The following is a 20,182-nucleotide window of genomic DNA, read 5'->3' as shown; positions in this document are numbered from 1 at the left end:
CCTTTCTGCGTGAGGCAGCACAAAGACATCACAAAAAATAGAGTAGGAGAAAGAATTTGAATTACTGAGGTTTAAATAAAAGTTGGAATGAAGAGCCTTAGAGGAGCAATGAGGTAACATTTAACGTCGGTCGAAATCCTGCCTCATCTGTCCACCAGGAGTCACAATGCAAAATATTTTCGCTCTGCGGTGCGTTATTGTTGTGCAATCGAATTTACAAAAACAGTCGGAGAAAGCTCGCGTGACGTATTGGAGCATCCGTGCCTTGTTTCTTTGTTTTTTCTTCGAAGCTCACGCCCAGCTTTACGTGCTCGAGCTGTGCCGCTGCACGTCACTGGTCACGTGAGGGGAGTGGTATACGTCATGACGTCCCGAATTTTTCAAAGGTGTGCGGAACAGGGCCCTCGCGCACGCTCTGTAGCTCACCTACGCTCATCGTTCTTTCGTAGGAACTCACTTTATTCGTTGGAGAACACTCTGCACCGAAAAACAACAAAAACATTTTGGGGGTCACCTCTGTGCTCCTTTAAAGCTTGTTGATGACGATGATGGTGACATCAGACAAAAAGAAAAAAAAAACATGATATGAAAAATCTTACTGAAATCTATCCGGATATTAGCATGCTGCGGAGCCGCTCACACACCCGTCGGGGTTCGCTCACACAATTCACGATTCTTCGTGCGTTGGGAAAAATATAAGCAGGGGCCATGTGGAGAATCTGCGCCGATGACAGCTGCAGAGGAAGAGCGCTGCACTAGTAACACGCCTTTGGAATCGGCGAGTAGCGCGCGTGTCGGTTTTTGAAAGTCTGTTTGCTTAGAATTGTAATTATCTAAGAATATGACACGTTCTGTAAAAATAATTTTATATCACAGTTTCCATGTAGCCTATGCATTTTTACCAGCATACCACTGTGCTATATTTGCCGTGGGAGCGCAGATCAAGAATTTCTGGGCACCCAGCTCGTACCGTTCGCACTATCGCCCCGGCTGTATAGTAATGCAGTGCGCTCTCGTGTTTGCGCTTTACTGCAGCTTCCTACCTCAGCTAAAAATTTAAGTTACAGTTACGAGATGGGTACGTAGAGATACCAATATACCATATAGGGGTGAAGACATTACGTTGTTTGGAGTCCTAATCCTCCCAATCATACTTCTATTTATCAATGGAAGTACAATCATCCATCAGAGGGATCTGAGAGTAACAAGTAACAACGGCCGCAGACGGCGGTTTGTGAAAACCGTGTGAGGATCAGCTCTGTCTTATCGTCACCGGGTTGTCCTGCTTTGAGTGTGTGTTTTTCCGCCGTTGTCGAATCGTGCCAGGGTTTCGCTTCCAGTGCACCGAATTCAAAGACAGATCTCCCACTCGAGAACTATAATTTGCATACTGACTGGATCTTGTTCGGAAACACTCCATCGCACACGGCAGCTTCTGTGCCGCAAACAGACAGCGGAGGGACATAACAGACAACCATGCCTCATTTGTATTTCCTACTTTTTGTTGCTCTTCTTCTACTCTGTATTACGAACATGGTGTGTTGATAATAATGCGAACAATTATGCTCAGATTCAAAATGATGAAACTTTTCCTGCAGGCATACAGCTCGTCTACCCAACGTTACTCCCCTCTTCCTGCTCTTTGGCTCATACACACAGGTCACAATATACACTGTGTCCTCTCTTTTTTGTTCATTACCAAAATACAGGGCTAAACCACGCATGTAAAAACCGGAGATCACACTATCCACCAGAAATGGAGAATGTATCCAGGATGATGTAGGGTTTCGCAGAAGTATGGGACAAATAGATGCAAGACTTTGTGACAGGAGCTCTCAAATATCTACATTATTGACATGTTTGGTTTTTCAAACATTCCCTTCGCAAACCTAATTCTCCAGGATAACTTGCCCTCGCGATAAGCTGATGTACATGATTCACCATTGGCGCGAGAACTCTACTTCTCGCAGGATCAAACGTCTGTGGTCGATGTATTCTCTGAAAAGGGACTCTTCGTTTACATGAAAAGTACAGTCCGACGCCGAATCTCCCACCGTACGTACGGGGTAACTCCAATTCCGACGTGCTCTGACCAGTCCCTGCTACGTTACAGAAAACAGAAAACGTCGTATGCGGGTCGCGCTTTAAGCGCGACCCGCATACGACGTTTTCTCGACGGGAAAGCGTCGACGGCTCGACGGTTTTCCGCTGAACTCCGAAAACAATAGGAGCAGGCCAGTTTCGCCGACGTCTGCGGTGAGCAGATCTCGACGGTTGACGCCGGAAGTAACGCGTCCTTCCTGACCAATTGGGTGTCTTGCCGGAAGTTGCCGCCTGAACAGCTAACTATCATGGCGTGCGGCGTAGAGATGTGTGTACCGAGGGTTCCATTTACCATTTCGTGAGCGCAAAATGAAAGAGACAAGGGAGATAGCGCATGAAGTGAAATTGAGGACGCAGGAACATTCCTCTCATGCAACGAACAAAGGCAAGTCGTCGCAGTTGCAAGTCAGATTGTTGCGATGGTTGTTTGCGAAGTAGACGAGGGAGTCACGCGAAGAATACGCATTTCATTTTTTATTATTTATTCTGTCGCACTCAACAAGCAACTGAAGCCATCTTCCTGAAGCTTCCCATCCGTTCTTGGGCTCGCAACAAACTGTCTTGCAACTGGGACGACTTGCCTTTGTTCGTTACACAAGAGGAATGCTCCTGCGTCCTCAATTTCAGTTCATACGCTATCTCCCTCGTCTGTTCATATCACTGTTCTCGGATCGTTCTTGAGCTGTGACAACAGTAAAAGCTTTTGTTGACAGCATCTGTATATTCTTTTTGCAATCTCCTCTCCTCAACCCGGCCTCTGGATGTCAAATAAAGTACTCATTGCTGGTTCTAAGTTTCTGTCGTCTGCTTCTTGTCGTGTTTTCTTCATCCTCGAGGAGTTGAGATGGTTTCACCGGGAATGTCAAAGGCACTCTTAAATGAAAAGCTGGTCGCTGAAGTGCACATGCGAAGGCCTCTATGGGATATGAGATGTCGTGAATACAAGGACCCGAAGAAAAAACACCTCTTGTGGATTCAAGTTGCCGAAACGCTCAACTGGAACGGTAATTCTAAGCTGCTTTTACTGTAGAACGCTATGATAAATTCGAATCTGAAAACTGAACGCGGTTCAATTAATCACATTGCTCTCCATTCAGTCACGGAAGTTCAAAACAGATGGAAGAGCTTACGAGATGCATTCGCGAAACGTCTCAAAGCGATATTGCAAAAGAAGAGGAGCGGCGCGGGCTCGGGAGATATCGAAGAAGTGGATGCAGACAGCGACGACTGGACACATTTTAAGCAGTTATTCTTCCTTAAAGACATATACAACACCAGGAGGTAAGCAACTAGGGCACCATGGTCAAAGTCTTTTTTACACTCCTCTTGTTGTCTTTTTTTTCTTTTCTTTTTCTAGTTTTGAACAAGGATGGGCAAAAATAAATTTTGGTGGTTTTAAATACTTGTCATGTCACCATCACTTGTCACCTCACAAAGGTGGGCAATATAATGACTAACGTTCTTAGGGAATGTGCATCCTGGGCAGACTTTAAGGGAAACTGTGCTGACATATGTGTAAATACTTTCATAAATGCATCGAATGAGCAAAAGATGAATGCGGACCAAGTAACTGTTGGTATTGGAATTCAAGGATCGTTAGAAACAGCATTCCTGCATCATGGTGATTTAAATGATTCTGTCATCCATGCAGCTCCTGTTTGATCAGACAGTGTTGGTTTGCGAAATCTATAACATCGATGCTATTCGACTGCTGACATCATGCTTTCTATCCAGGACATCTGGAAATTTACAGATGTGTCCCCTGCCTGCATCTAATAGCAGTGAGACAGCACAGTCATTACTTGAGAGTATGGTGACAGAATCGCACACAGGTTCTGTTTGCCTCTCGGGATTGACCCCTAGCTGCACATCACCACCTACAATATCCCATTCGTTACCACATGCCCCACCTTCCCCAGTTGCTCAAGCTTCTCCTCATATACCATGTGAAGATGATGCGACACGACCCTGTGAGACCCAGCCTGTCACTCCACTTCGCCAACCTTTATCCTCCCAACCACGAAGAAAACGTACCAGGACCTCAAACAACCATGAAAGGCTTGATGCTGAACTGCGTCTCATTGATCTGCAGCTGCAGCAAAGGCCCGACGAACATGACAGCCTCGGAAACATAATTGCAGAAGGTGCGCGACGCTGCCGACGCGAGTATTTGCATGGTTTGAGAGTTGAATTGTTGGACGTTCTCCACAGGTATGAAGAAATGAGCAGGCAATAAATAGTAGTATGTGCTGTGCAACCGCATGTTATTTCACAAGTAGACAAAAATGTACAACATGATACAGTATCAACAATGTATACAGCATAGTGGGTGTATTCCAAATACACAGTCCATGATGCATCACAATAAGTGGAGAGTATTACCGCTGTTTAAAAAAAAAAGGTTCGAGCTGCTGGTCACCTATGCAACATATCTAGAGCACTGTGTATGTATATGGTATAGGAATATGTACATATACACTGTAATTTCCCTCCTGTACAGATAGAAAAAAGCTGTACGTGGCAGCACCGATGCTATTTTTGCAGGTGGAAATCCTGTGGGAAAGCACATGCAAGCAGCATTGCTGCTGGCAATAACATTATATAGCTTAACATGCTACCTGCTTGAGTTTCTCCATGAAGAAATGACTTTGCAATAAACATATCTCAATGTTGTACAACAATACCTTGGTTTTACCATTTGACAATAATGAATAACCAATCTAACATTACTGATGAACTTCATATGCAGTAGACTGGGTACTTTGAAAGATGCAGTTGATGACACACAACAAAAAGGGAGATTAGGAACAGTTTAAACTGAGAGCTTTCTATGGAAAAGGATTTCAACAGCAGCGTCTATTCACGAATAATTCATCAAGCGACGTTTGTAGAACAACCCCCACAACACACAAAATTTATACAATAGTACTATACAAAACATAAAGTCCAACACAGCCATATTCACAGCCTATAACCATTCACATTTGTTTTCATGTAACAAAAGGAGTCACTATTCATATGTACATTAGGGTTGCCACCTTCTCCATCAGCCAATGACATGGGGGGGGGGGGGGGGGAACGCAGTGGGCTTTGCATTTGAATTACTACGATGTATCAAAAGTTTTTTTTCTGTACCCAAACATTGTTTTAGTTACCTCAGACTACAGAAAGCCAGGACAGCCTGGTCACGCCGAAAGCCTAGATAAGCATTCACGGGGTTGAGACACTTGCATAGATGTGGTTCATTACGTCGTGGACACATTGCACTGCAGCTAAATACAAAGGGGAAAAAGTTATTCTTCTATGTGCCGTACCTAGTGAGATACAAGCCCTCAAGCACACCGCCGAGCAAAGCGCAGACGTCTCAGACCTCAGAGTTGCATGGATTTTTATGGGCAGCTGTAAGCATGTGACTTCTTGTGCGCTACCTCACTGGCGGCAGTGAGGTCTGTGATGAGAGAGGCACATACGCCTTGGTATCCGCGGTGCCTATTTTCTTTGCTTCTATGCTTCTATTCTTTCAGTGCAGGTTCACATCAGTGCAAATAACAATTTTTTATGTTTATCTGGGATAACCTGGGATGACCTGTCACAACCCCTTTTTGGCCAGCTGGAATGCATAACGTTGCATTTTTATTGGTCCTATCAATTTCATTTACATTGTGCCCAGTTCTGTGTGAGCTATCTCAAACTATGCACTCTATGGGGAGCTGTGCACCTATCCACTGTATGCATTTCACCTTCACCCAGACACAAAAAGCAAGACTTCAATTCCATAACTGTTCGGGTGAAATCCGGAGAGGTGACAATCCTAATGCACATCTTTCATGAAGAAACTGCCCTTCACTGTGGTTGTACCCTTGCCCACTGCCATGACAACTCCCCAGCTGGACTACAGAAGTATTTAGTAAATGCTTCCCTGCTTGCAGCGGCATCCCTGCTGAAGTTTCTTGCATGGGTGCGATGCAGAGAAGGCAACATTGAACAACCCTCCAGCTCCTGATGCCATCTTCCTTCAGTAATGTTGCTGTAGACATCCTGATTGTCACCATAGCCCACAGTGTCATTGTTGTGAGTGCTCAGGAAATTGTGAAGCACACAAGCTGCCTTTACAACACCATCTGCATTTTCTGGTATTAAGTTGATGGTCCTCAACAGGATCCTCCACCGTGCGCAGAGAATGCCGAATGCGTTTTCAACGCAGTTCCTACATGCAATGTAAATGGCATGTATAAGAATATTGAGCTCATACAAGTTTGTAGAAAGACAACTAGGAAAAAAACACAAAAAACAGAACAGAGCAGAAAACATTAACATAAGGAAATGAAACACAATTATATTGTTAGGAGGTTCTGCACACACTTAAAACGAGACTTCTGTGGACGCAGCACCTCTTCAAGTTACAAAAATGACCATGTGGTTTTGTCTGCATGTTCTTATGCTATTTTCTGTTTCCTTTCTTACTTCGTGGATTTTTTGGCTCCTTGCTCAGTTCAACTTGTAGGCCACAATTATATTACCCCACACGTGTCTGTCATGGCATGTTACACTTTAGTGTAACATTTCCATAACATACAGTTTCATGCATAAAACACTTCTTCTAAATTAATGAAGATGCCCTTAACATTTACCCACATTTTCGTCTCAGTCCAAGTAACTGTGTGGCTTGCAAAATGCTACACAAATATGCATAAGTACTCTACATGAAACAGTACAAAACCATACAACTGAGGTACTGTTATGCTGCCATAAAAGTGCTAAGAAGCAACATGTAAAAGTAATTGTATATCTAGAACTTTGCAAAATATATGCATTACCTGGCACGGCTCAACCGTAAGTTGAAGACCCTCTTTTCTGTAGGCAGGCCGAGGCCTGGGTAGGGCCTCAGAAAATCAGGTCGCAGTTGGAACGCCTCATCACCAATAAACACGTGGGGAGTCACCAGGTCGCTTCCAGGCAGTTTCTTCAACCCTGGGGTGTCCAAGGTGCCGCTTTCAAGGTGGTGGCCAATTGGAGATGCCTTGAACACTCCAGAATCACTTTGTCGTCCCTCAGCGCCAACATCAATCAGGACAAACCTGTAGCGGCTGTCTACGACAGCCATCAGGACTATCGAAAATGTCCCCTAGAGGACAAGAATACCTTAATAAATATGCACACAAGTAGCAACAGAGCTATGTGACACAGCTATGACATTCTGTATGTGATATTCAGAGAACAGAAAAATTTGGGTTACATCAACTGCGTCGCAAAGAGATGTACATGAACATCTGTTTTAATGTATATGTAAATAAGGTGTACAAAGCACAATTTTCCGGTATGCGGATGACAAAGTTGTCATCGTTTACAGAAATAATTATCGAGATACTGCATCGTACATTCGACATAACAGGAGCCATGAAATGGTAGAATCATACAAAATATTTGTTAACTTTTTCATACAAGTTCTATACTAGGAGTCCAAAGAAAGGATTGTTGAGAACCACTGGTCTACTCTATAATGCAAGTTACAAGTTTGTAGCAATTATTGCCCCAATATCTTGTGGCTGACTGGTATGGCCAACAAGCCAATAGGCTAATGCTGCATATGCTGAATATTGTAACATTTAAGTATGAATAAAAAATGCTGTTACCTTGTAGTTGTAGTACTGGGACCCAGTTTTTTTCGGCGCAACAATTCTGACGTGTTTGCCGTCAACTGCCCCTAGACAGTTTGGAAACTGCCACCGTTCATCAAAGCCTCTCGCAATGTCTGCCCATTCTGCAGGACCTGGTGGCTGTTGAGCAAAATACACAAGTTATAATTGCATATTCTGTGTGCATGTGCACGTGATTATGACTAGCTGCCAACCTATACCTTCATGTACAGGTCCCTCAGTCTTTCCCAGAGAACATTGCAAGTTAGGTGAATAGCCTCTCGTGCAGTTTCAAGTCCCACTCTGAAGGCCATTGCTACATCCTTAACATCTAAGCCGGATGACAGGTACCTGTGAAAGAGACAAAGAAGTCGTGAGATCCCAGTTCACTAGGCTTTGTTTGCTCATTCTTTGAGAGTATAGTGAACCACTGCTTAGCGAATTAGTAATAATAATAATAACGCTTTTTCATTGTGTGCCCAAGAACAGCCTCGAGGGCTTTGGTGTTGGTGTACGCTCACAAAGTATTACGTAATGCCTAAAGACGACACATGCCGAGGAAATGGACAATACACACACAGCTTACGTAGCACACATATAGTTCACAGAACATATATGCAATAATGTTGCTGGATAGATTGCTTATATCTAAAATTAAAGGCATATCTTATATAATACATTGCAAATTACAGATATGTGAAGCTAGCAATGAATTAATAAATTATAAATAAATGATTGTAGAAATTATACGCAATAAGAAAAACTTCAGAATGTCCGGGAGAAAAATATGTTGCACGCTTCCATAGCGATATGCATGAAATAGCAAAATGCAGAGATCCTAGCAACTATGGGGCAGTCAATTTGTGAATGTATGGACTTGTATAAGAAAGTGGCATCGGTAATGTTGCACTGAGTTGAAAGGGGAATGAGGCCAACGTGGTGGAGCAGTTATTCATAATTGTACAACTGGAGTCCCTGGGTGTGACGGATAGATAGTGCAAAATATGAATCACTTTTTTTTGGACAGCTTCGGTGAGGGTCCAAATTATAGCACGTGAGATGACATTTGTGCTGGAACTGTAGTCATAAGAGACTATGTTAGTTTTACGAGAGAAAGACATAACCTTGGTTTTGGCTGCGTTGATTACAAAGTTATTCGAGGGCACCAGTGGGTGCAGTTATGCTTCTGTTATGTGCAGTTCGAAGGGTACGATCGCCCGTTCCTGTTACCTCAGTGTAAATGCAAGTCGCTCAGCTGACGAAATCGGTTCTCTGCAGAGGTGGGCCTTTCGCAGATCATCTTCGACCAACTTGTGCAGCATGTCGAAAACTTCGGGACCCATGCGAAAGTACTTATGAAAGTAGCTGTTGTCCCCGCTGTCTCTCAGTTTTCGCATCTGCAAAAGTAAAGCGCTTTACGTTGTGAACGTAACACGGTGTCACTGCGCCTACAGTCACCATATATTACGCTAAACGTAGCTTATATAGTGACTGCAAGTGCAAAGTGCAAGAACGCAAAGTGTACGCTCGCGTGAGCGTAGGCATCGAAGAATATCAAATGGTACTCACTGCTGTGTGGAATTCACTTTCAGTCTTCCTATCTTCCCAAACAGGTCGAACCCACCAGCTCTTCTTGCACAAAAGCTCCTTCTTCTTAAGAAGAAGCACTTTCTTTTTCAGAAGCAGCAACTTTCGGCGTTCATCCATCGCGGTGATAGCGGCAGTGAACAAGAGAACGGAAGCGGAAATGCAAGCGATACACGGGATCAAGTTTCGTGCTTTTGTTGCCAAGTTATGTGTATGAAGTATTGTGCTACATTCTACACCTAAAACCTTAGTTCTCCGTCGCCTACGTTCTTCTTGTTAATGTTCGTGGCTTAAAACTCCGCAAGGGGTTCCGAAGGCCAAGCCGCCGAACATAACCGACGCCGCCCGAGGAGCCGTCGTATGCGGGTGGACTCGGCGGTTGTCCGTCGGGGTGACGTCACGACTGCGGAGTTGGGCGCTGTTCTAGCACCCGTGCATACGATTTCCACGTTTTGTCAAATGCCGAAGAAGGAAGAGGGCGAACGAATGGCGTTAATAGAGAGCCCTAGGTTATGAATATTAATAGGTTAATTAATTAATGTAGCTAGGTTATTGTCTACAGAATTCTCATCAGTGCGCACCCTAGACACGTCATACATATACAGGGTGTTTGCTCTAACGTTTCCAGAAATTATATTTAAAGCGAGCGATAAAAGAAAAGCAAGTGGTACTTTTCTGCTACTTGAGTAAGAAACAGGTACTGCTTCACTAGTAGCACCTGTTTCTTATTCAAGTAGCTGAAGCGCTCGTTTCTCTTTTATCGCTCGCTTTAAATAAAATTTCTGGACATGTTAGAGCAAACATCCTGTATACAAGAACACTGGGAGAGCCACTGAACCAGGTAGCTGGAGGATCAATGTTTGGAAGCTACGTTGCCAGATACTCAAACATTGGGCTGAAAACCTGGCCCACAGTGCAGTGCGAAGGACAAGGAACAGCCTTATTGCATCCCCGCCTGGGTAAGATTTTTTTTTTTAAATGCGTGGCACGATAACGCAGCCGGAATAGTAAAGGCAACAGTGGGGCATTGAAACTTGGTGGACCCATCCGTGAGTACGTATCGGCACTGCATCATGTCGTGCGAAAGTTGTTTCAACACGGGTACCGCAAAGTGATCCTTGTTGTTCTTGAGCCCAGGAATGGTAATGGAGATTGCAGGTATCGAAAATACCCACGGAAGGGGCCTGGGGACGATGGATCTGCCAAGAAAGACAGTTAGCAACGGCTTTACAGCAGAGATGCAGCGAGAAATATCGCTCTGCGTCCGCCTATTCGGCTTCGAGACCAACGGGTGACGGTGATGTTCAACGACGAGGCTCAGATAATGGCGAACAGTTCCCCTGAAACATAAGACAGCTAGTGGCAGCTGTCGGCCCTCTGACACCACCATGCGTGTTTCAGCGGCGCGGGGTACTCCTAGGCAGATCGTCAAGCTTCTGGCCAACGGACGCCTCTCAGTCATCGACTCAGACTGTGCCGTCGTTGCGGCACCAATTGGCAGTGATTGCGGTACACCGTTTCCTGTACTCGAATGACCAAATTTTCACGATTGAGTTTCCGAAGAAGCAATCAATCATCGTCTTTCGTGAGAGCTTTGCGTGAAATTTCAGATGTTCCACAAACAGTTGTTAGTAGTTGCCAAGGCACCATTTCGATTTCACGGGACGGAAAACCAAACAACAAAAAGAAACAAAAAGCACACACCATTGTCACTTCAATGGACATTTTTCATGTACAGGTAGGGACAAACGTTCACGGAACTCGAGAGCGGCGTATTTTTTCTTCAGTGAGACACCCTTGCGGCTGGCGAAAGCGGGTGAGTTCACTGTTTCGGAGGGATGGAAGGGTCCGCTGTTAGCGACTCACAGCTGTAGCTCCGGCGTCGCTTGGCCGGGTGTGCCTGGGAAGTCGGCGGTGTTTGTCGCTAACAATGCACCCACCCACCCCTCCGAAAGAGTAAACTCACCCGCTTCCGCCTGCCGCTAGGGTGACGCACCTAAGAAAAAGTACGCCGCTCGCGTGTTCCGTAAACTTTTGTCTCAACCTGTACGTGTCGCCCCTGGCGTCGGAATGCAAAAAGTCGTATTTTAACCCCAAATGAGCGAGGGGCACTTTGCGGACTGGCACGTCGCGTGGGAAAGTAGCAAGAGAAGATCGCAAAAAGAATGGGGAAAGAGTGAACGCGTAGTGTACGGATTACAAGTACAAAGCGTCGTCAACTGTGGGTCTCGAACGTCTGCGCAATCTTGACACAGATTACCTACCCCAAAACATGACAGCCGTGGCTGAGCATGCGCATATGTTTGCTCGGAAAAGGTCCATTGTCTTACTTGTTGCCAATTCAACATGGTGGGATGTTTTCTGGCGCAACAAAATTCGACATGTGAATTGTTCGTCTGTTTCACATATGGAAGTGAAACAGGAGAAACAGTGGGATTGAAACAGCTCACCGATGTGGTATCCTTTGATTGATAAGCACTGTCAGATTACGGTCAGCTTCTAAATTCACAACCGCACGGCTTGAGAACAAATGGGTTCCATAAAACATGAAAATATAAACATGACAACAACGGGCTCACATCATTACTGAAAACCCCAACGAAACCCCAAATTCAGCTCTACAATTACTTGCCCAATCAGAGGCAACCCGCTCATTAAAACACTGCAGCAGCCACACCATTCTGTACAGAACACAAGTTGACCTGCACCAGGACAAAATCAGCCAGCCACACGTCTGCCGATACAACACCCTCAACAGAGTCACCGGCAACTGTCGGAGCGGATACCTCCGTACAAAATTGCTCGAGAAACTTGTCCTAGGACTCTGACACTGCGATGTCCATGCCAGAGCCATTAGTAACGACCACCGCATGCCTTTTCTCAACGTGACATAAATATACAATCACCACTACATTTATCAAAATGCCCATAATAGGCACAACGCTTTACAATGCCGCACCACAAATATGCGGATTCCGCATGCGCCTTCTTTGACTGTCCAGGTCATTACATAAAGCACGCCCTCCGCTTTCCAGAGCAACGAATAAAAGATCTGCCTACCTTTTACCGGTTCTTGTCTCCTTCGAAGCAGTTGCTATAGCAGCTCCAGCCAGTACTCTACGTGTGTGCGCGCGTGTGCAGAAAAAAAAAAGTCACATTGTCCAGATGAAACACCACAGGAGTGTTTTTTCTGCAGCAAGAATACGGACGACACGGGTTGTGGTGCACCCTCCCCTTCACATACGCCCATTTCTGTGCAACTGTGGTCTACGTTCCATCTGTGATCTAGGAAATCGAGTTGACTGTTCTTTTGGCAAGATTTCATGCTGACGGTGGTCCTGAGCGTAGGAAATCTTCAAAGGACAGCCTACCGTCACTCTCGGTACCATTGAAATACGTTCGATTCTCTGACGTCAGAATCACTAAAGGCTCGCTTTTGCTTTTCATGCTCTAGTGTAGCAGTGCCAGCCAACTTGAAGCAGAAGCGTTTGGTAGACGTTGAGGAACACGTGCTGCTCCCGCAGCTAGTATATGTTGAACTGTGATGTTACTGCCAGACACCGTTCCGCCGCTCCATCCACTGCTGCCCAGTGTGTCATCAGATTCCATCAATGCGCCGATGCGAGCGAGTTAGGCCTGATCCATGTCGCTCATGGCGTGGCACGGAACAAAACAAACACATTGAACAACCGCCTTATCAGTCTGGTTGTCGGTCCCATATGTAAGTACACGTGGAGACTGTGGCCTTGCCTCGGAACATGACCTAGAAATTTCATTTATTTTTCGAAGAGGTCTACGGAAGGTGAACTGACGCATCTGGCTTCTCTTCCTGGATGCGACGAGCCTCTACTATCTGCCCTTTCGTTCCTGTGATAAGCGTTACACCACGTGTCGTGTAATCTTGCTTGGCACCTACATTCCCTGATACGGAAATTCACAATATCTTGAAGGCGATGCTTGAGTGAATTCGCATCTTCCCAGAGCATGTCACTGACGCACCTACTGGTGTCGCCAATGTAAAGCTTTCCGCAGGTGAATGGAATTTCGTACAGGGACTCTGGGCGGACATTCAATATCCCGCGTGCAACACTCTGCAACTTCTCTTCGTGCAACCCTTCTTTGCGTTCATGATCTTTCTGGGGAGCTCTACTAATCTGTTGGAACTGCAAAAGACTACATCAACTTCATGTTGCGCCGCTTTCTTTCTTGTGTGTGTGTGTGGGGGGGGGGGGGGATATATTTATTAGAACAAAGGAAAAAAGGGGGAAAGGTCAGCCAGACGGGACGTCGGCTTGCTATGCTGCAAAGAAAAAAGAAAATAAACGAAAGAAAAATAAAATAAATAAAAAAGAAAATAATTAGGAAATAAAGGATAAACTAACAAACGGTTAAAAGAAGGATGAGATGGATTACAGAAGAAGATGACTTTAAAAGAAAGGCATGAGGTTAATGCGTTGAGGGTGAGAGTAGGGCCCTGAAGAATGAGAGTGCACGACTGGAGTTCACAGGCTATCCATAAGACCTGAACCGCTCAAGAAAGTGAAGACTGCTTTGGTCACAGACCGCTGTGTTTGATGTCGCACTGGGCCGAGCAGAGTGGCCAGAGAAAAGTCTGTGCACCGCAGCTCGAGTAGGCGTCGTCTGAGCGCGGCTCGAGGGGTGTCGAATCTGTGACAGTCGAGGAGAACATGTTGAACATCAGCTTCAACAGCGCAAGTGGGACATTTGTGCGAGCGGAGAAGACCCACTTTACAGAGAAGCAGAGGTGTCCTGGCGGCATTAAGTCGTAGTCGGTGTAGAATGGACGCCTCTCGACGCGAGCAGTGGTGTGTGGCAACGAAATCCATCGACGGGTCGATAGACCAGAGCTGATAGTTCAGTCGCGCAGCGTCTTCTTGAAACTGCCGCTGTGACGGAGTCGGTGTATCTGTAACCGACATGCTGAGGTTGAAAGTGGAAGGAGACAGTTACTGGAGGTGACGTCCCCATCAGCCCGACGTGCTAAGGCGTCTGCGCGGGTATTCCCGTGCAGGCCGGTGTGACTGAGTACCCATCGGAAACACAGGTACAGTGCCCTAGAAGAGCATAGTGGAAAGAGCGGAACCGGTTTCAGCCCGATAGCTGAGGAAGGACGAGCGGACGGCCGCTGCTGGATCTCCTGGCGCTGCCGTCGAATTCCCGAGGAGAAACTGTGAAGCGCCTATGTCCGCTGCAGCGTTTTTGCTGTGTTTGCGTGGTTTGCGTGATGCTTTGGTGACTCCGAAAGAAGGCGATGTGTGACGCATCAAAATAGTGAAGCTTCCTGTAAATTTTGCCGGTATTTGAGTGTGCTGGTCCTCGATGGAGAAGAAGAAAAAGAAGGTAGAGACACATATTGCTTCGCGCCCTGTTGCAAGACTGGCTGCCCGGGTAGCTTTCGGTCGAACTCAACAGCTATGCGCTTAAGGGTCACCATTGCCAGCACGCTATCCTTGATGGACTACTTAACACGGCACGTCGGGTATAAGTTCATCGTGCCATCACGAAGTCAACATCCGCTTGAGAACGTTTTTGGCATTGTGAGGCAATCCTCAGGCTGTCACATCCAACACCACAACAGTTTTTGATAACTGTTTCTTGCCTTAGCTTTCATAGTATGGCAAAATCTGTTGCAAATGAAAATGCGGAGCCTGGTGTGTTAGATGCTCTGCTCAGTACAAACGGCATAGAGGAATACAAATGCGCAAAGCAGACTGTGATAGGCAAGTTCATTGGAGATGCTGACCTCAGCAGTGCCGAACTTGTCATTGAAAAGTCAACAGACCATGTCGCATGCGTATCATCAAGAAGCGACCAGAGTCTTTTTTATATAGCCAAAGAGGGGAGCCTGTTGTATCCATCAGGCTTTATGCTTTGGTTCGTGGAAATTTGGAAAATGTGTTTACGAGCTGCTTCAGTACGCAGGAACTTCACCATGAAAGCATTATGGACGTCATTGCACTTCTTCATAGAACTCGACAGAATGCCATTGGTTGCACTGAACATTGCAAGCAACTGAGTGCTGAAGTTATGGCATTTTATGTCACCCCGTACTAGGCGTCAATATTTTTGTTAAGCCGCTGAATCGACCCAAAGAACATGAGTGTGCAAAATATCTGAAGCTCAGTCGCTGCACATAACTTGTCATTTTTACCTGCCAGTAATTCATATTGTTCTTTACATTATGTGCATCCAATGTTTCATTTAATTGCAGTTTCATTGTGTTCTTTTTATATATTCATACTCTGTGGACGTTATAATCTTGTGTCTTATACTTGTCAGCGAACTTTACAGCGTCATAGCCTGCGACCATAACATACCTGAAAGCATAAACCTGTCTTAGTAGATATTATGCAGCAGAAAGACAGGGACACATATAGAGGAAGACGCAACACGATGACTGCAAACTCACAACTGAAGATGAAGATGAAGAACGTTCCGTGTTCTTCAGTTGTGAGTTTGCAGTCGTCGTGTTGTGTCTTCCTCTATATGTGTCCCTGTCTTTTTGTTGATGTCATGTTACCAACTACCCCAAATATCAACAGTGAACCTGTCTCCCTCATTGCTGCTTCCTGTTTTATGTGGCATATGCCGGTAGACTGTGTCGTGCAGTAAGACCTTTTGAATAAATAACAAGGAATAATTCACAAAGACACACACACACACACAAATAACAATCCTAGTACCAACCCGGTACGCCGGCGTCAGTTTCTGCTCGGAGTAACTACGCCAGCGCCCCCCAGCGGCATCCGCCTCAAGAGCCTCACAGAGGGAGCGTCGCATTTTCCACTACAATCTTCTAGGGCACTGTAACACAGGCTATGACCCGAGGACAGAAGTCGGTTGTATGTTGCGACTATCATGGTGTCTAGGCCGCCGATTGTTCTGGTACAATAATTTGCCAGAACTTCTAGCGCCGCCTTACTGTCCGTGAACACAGTCCAAGTGCCAGGCGCTGATCCCGCTATGTGGTTCAACGCGGTCAGTATATGGCGAAGAGCTCGGGCTCGGTAGATAACGTTTCGTAGGGGAATTTGTGCGCCACTTCAAGGTTTTCATGTATGATATAAAAGGATGCTGTTGATCCGCCTTGAGACATTGATCCATCGGTGTACACAGGGAGTCGTTGAGAGTAAGTTGGGTTGAGGTGCTCCAGCCTAAGTTGATGAGCAACAACGGGAGAGTTTTTCTTCAGAAGACCAGGAATGTGGTCCCACACAGGATGCCTGCGAAGAGTCCACATTGGCGGGGCATAGGAACGCACTGATGGTGTGGTGGGGAGGTACACTTTCAGGTGGTACACAGTTTTTCTTCAGAAGACCAGGGATATGGTCCCACAAAGGATGCCTGCGAAGAGTCCACATTGGCGGGGCATAGGAACGCACTGATGGTGTGGTGGGGACGTAGACTTTCAGGTGGTCAACAGCAATACCAAAGCTAGAGTCCGGACAGTGAATATCAATGAGCCGAAGATAATGGTAGGGGTGCTGTGTGAGGTACCGCGCATACAGGGTGTCCCAGAAAACGTGTCATTGAATTATAGTAAAAAAACTACGCCACCTAGAATCATACGGTCAACGGCATTTGTTCTTATTAGGTTTTTGCCACCTCCTGATGTGAATGTCATGTATCGTAAGTTTAATTATGTAAATATTTGCGAACTCAACTCGGAAATTCGCCAAGTAAAGGTCACTTTTTTACCCCACCAATATAAAGAGCGTGCCGAATTCACTCAAATTAATGATAATTGGCAGTGATATTCACGAGCTATCCCATCGGAAAAAATAGCCGAACACCATGCTTTTCGGAGCACCGGACCATACGCGCGATGACTTTTTGAGCGTAATTGCTCTCAGTCCGGCGAAAGGAGGTTCCAAAGCCAGCCCACAGAGTGATAGTAGGAAAAGTAACAGTTCCTAAAATTGGGAGAGGGAAAGCATTATCCCAGCGAAAGTCGGACGCGATAAGCCATGCCTGTGTTATCTGTTTCTGCGATGCCGGGGTGGGCTGGGTTTCCAACCTCCTTTCGTCGGAATGACAAAGATTGCGCTGAAAAATTCATCGCGCGCTATCCTGTGGGAGCTCCGTAGAGCATGATGTTCGGTATTTTTTCCGATGGGATGGCTCCTGAGTGTCCCTGTCAATTATCATTAATTTGAGTAAGTTAGACACGCTCTTCACGTTGGTGGGGCAAAAAAGTGACCTTTACTTGGTAAATTTCCGACTTAAGCTCGCAAAAATTTACATAACTAAACTTACGTTACACGACATTCACATCAGGAGGTGGCAAAAACCTAGTAAGAACAAATGCCGTTGACCGCATGACTCCAGGTGGTGTAGTTTTTTTTATTATAATTCAATGACACGTTTTCTCGGGCACCCTGTATACCCGGAGTGTTTCCACGACTCGTAGGACGCCTGCTGGCGTTTCGCGTGCCTCTGACAGGACAGAGGTCTCTGTCGTTCTGGGAACTCCTTTCTGTCCTTTCTTGTGGGGTACGCGATGATAGGGAATTGCGATGCCTTTTTCCAGGGAAAGGTTGGCGTTTGTTTCTTCGTCCTCTTTTTACTTTGCGGTCGATCCTTTTTAATCATTCCCCTATCTTATCTTTTGGATACCCAGTCTTTTCTAGTCTGTCCAGGTGGAATCGGTTGTCAGCATTACTTGACAACACAGGACCTTATTGTAATACATGATCCCCTTCCACAGACCTGGGAATCTAAGTTCGTTCAGTGAAGATATAAGTTTGAAGGAAGGAACGAGGAGACAACCTTCATTGGCAAAGATCAGAAGAGAACTGATTAACGTTTATTAGCGCCAGTCGTGTGGCGATGGCACTAGGGCCGCCACAGTAGCCCCCCCCCCCCCCCCCCCTCCAGAGCCGTTTATAGAGCGAGTTTGGCCATTGGGAGGAGCATAACTTAAAGCGCGTCATGCGACGTCACGGCTGAACGACCTCCCTCGTCGTGCTCCATTGTTATCCAGTCGTCAACCGGTCGCCGACGCCATATTGATGCTGACCGTTGTTTACAATCCAAGGAGAGAAGACAAGTGCGTACTTCTTGCTTCGAAAGCCTTTCGTCCTTGAACTGTTTCAGTTCGGCAACAAAGCCCCCTTATCAATGGCGCCACTGGGTCATAGGCCGGTTATTCCTGTAGATTACATTCAACGCGACCTCGAAGCTGTCGACCAGCTGGAGGACAGCATCAATATGGCGCGGACTAGATGGCTGATAAGCGGATTCCGTTCGGATTCAGGGTTTTTGGGCGGCGCAACAACGACTCTGACGTCAAAATAAGCTCCTCCCATGGGGCGGCAAAAGATCAAAGAATGGCCAAACTCTCCCTATAAATGGCTTGGCTCCCTATAAATGGCCGATGATGCCAGCTTCGCTTGGTCCGAGGGCACCCACGACGTGGTAAAACTTTGTGAGCTGAGTCGTTATGCCGCGGAGTGCGAACTGTGCTTCGATGTTCGCAAACCAGAGGACGGGATCAGCTGGCAAGAATGGGGGAATCTTGATGGATACCGCCTGAACAGGCAGTGAAGGAGGGGGCAGGGGCAACCCCTGGTCAGGAAACTGTCCTGCGCTGGTAGGATTCCGATCCATGGAAGGCGCGGAGCGTTCTTTGACCTTCGGGTCACCAAAATGAAGGAAGGAACGTGGAGACAACCTTCATTGGCAAAGATTAGAAGAGAACTGATTCACGTTTATTCGTGCCAGCTCGCCGCTGGCGCCAGCCGTGTGGCGATGGCACTAGGGCTGCCACAAGTTAATGCGTGGAGAAAATTAATCGGAACGCCTCTATTGGATAGCGGGAAGCACTGTGTGCAACTCTGTCCGATAGGCGCGTTGCGCACTGTCCAATAGGCGCGACCAGCTCCCGTGGCTCAGTGGTTAGCGTGGTGGCCATCTCACGTCGAGACTGGGAGGTACCCGGGTTCGAATCCCGGCGCCGACTGTGCTGTCTGGGTTTTTCCTGGGTTTTCCCTGAGACGCTTTCAGACATATGTCGGCACAGTTCCCTTAGAAGTCGACCCAGGACGCATATTCTCCCAGGGCGTCAGTCGTGAGGTTGCCCACCTCTGTGAGGCCGACAACGGCGAGCCCTTTCACGAGCACCACCACCAATAGGCGTGTTCCGATTACTTGTCACTACATTGAGTGAACTTCCCTGGCCAAAATATAACTGGATATTCAAGTTCACATTTCGAGACAGTCCCTACCCCCCATATGTAGAACTGACTGCCAAATAAAAGCAGTTGTGCAGTGACGGTATGGGTCATCGGATTATAAAGCTTCATCGCTGTGTAGTCCCTTACACACACACGCAAAGAAAAAAAAAAGAAGAAGAGAAACGTATCTACTGTCTATACAATTTCTATAGAAGGTGTTGGTAAAATGTGTATAGAGATCCTAACTACTTGCTAAAGAATTTTGAATAAACCTTCTATACAAAATTGGTCGGCCACCATTCTATAGAAAGTCTATTCAACTAGCAAACAGACATTCTATACAAAATGTGTACATTGTGTATATGTAGTGTGACAGTGTATATGTAGTTGACGGTAGGAGTGTGTTCAAAGCATTCGTCCGATCGAAATACCCATCAGAGCCAAAAAACTCAGCGAATATAACAGATTTTCAGTAGAAATCAGCATTATTCCTTCTGCGTCTTCTTCTTTTTTTTTTCAACCTTTGCCACCACACATTTTATTTTCTGCCGCTGCTTTCCTTTTCGTTGGTTTCCCGGACTTCCAATAACCGACAATGTGTTTTAAAAATAAAAAAATAAAAAGCACACGTAGGAAGACAGTGACGCTTTTTTCCTAAGA

General features: G+C 46.1%; 2 protein-coding genes across 2 annotated transcripts in view; both read right to left on the bottom strand.

The window, feature by feature from the left end:
- Positions 1 to 12,994, bottom strand: part of LOC135378155 (protein tiptop-like) — a 480,805-nt gene extending 467,811 nt beyond the window's left edge. Inside the window, exon 1 of the transcript XR_010418286.1 lies at positions 12,387 to 12,994. The gene's annotated coding sequence lies outside the window, so the exon portion shown is untranslated. The remainder of the gene's footprint in view (positions 1 to 12,386) is intronic.
- Positions 5,465 to 7,312, bottom strand: LOC135398627 (uncharacterized). Its single transcript, XM_064630014.1, has 2 exons — positions 6,921 to 7,312; positions 5,465 to 6,310 (listed from the first exon to the last, which is right to left on the bottom strand). The coding sequence occupies exons 1-2, from the start codon at positions 7,205 to 7,207 to the stop codon at positions 5,947 to 5,949; spliced, it is 651 nt and encodes a 216-aa protein (XP_064486084.1). The 5' UTR covers positions 7,208 to 7,312; the 3' UTR covers positions 5,465 to 5,946.
- Positions 12,995 to 20,182: the final 7,188 nt, after the last annotated feature.

The sequence above is a fragment of the Ornithodoros turicata genome, chromosome 1 (assembly GCF_037126465.1).
Source record: "Ornithodoros turicata isolate Travis chromosome 1, ASM3712646v1, whole genome shotgun sequence".
Taxonomy (NCBI): Eukaryota; Metazoa; Arthropoda; class Arachnida; order Ixodida; family Argasidae; genus Ornithodoros; species Ornithodoros turicata.
Note: the sequence above shows the minus strand (reverse complement) of the source record. Positions and strands in the feature narration are given on the sequence as shown.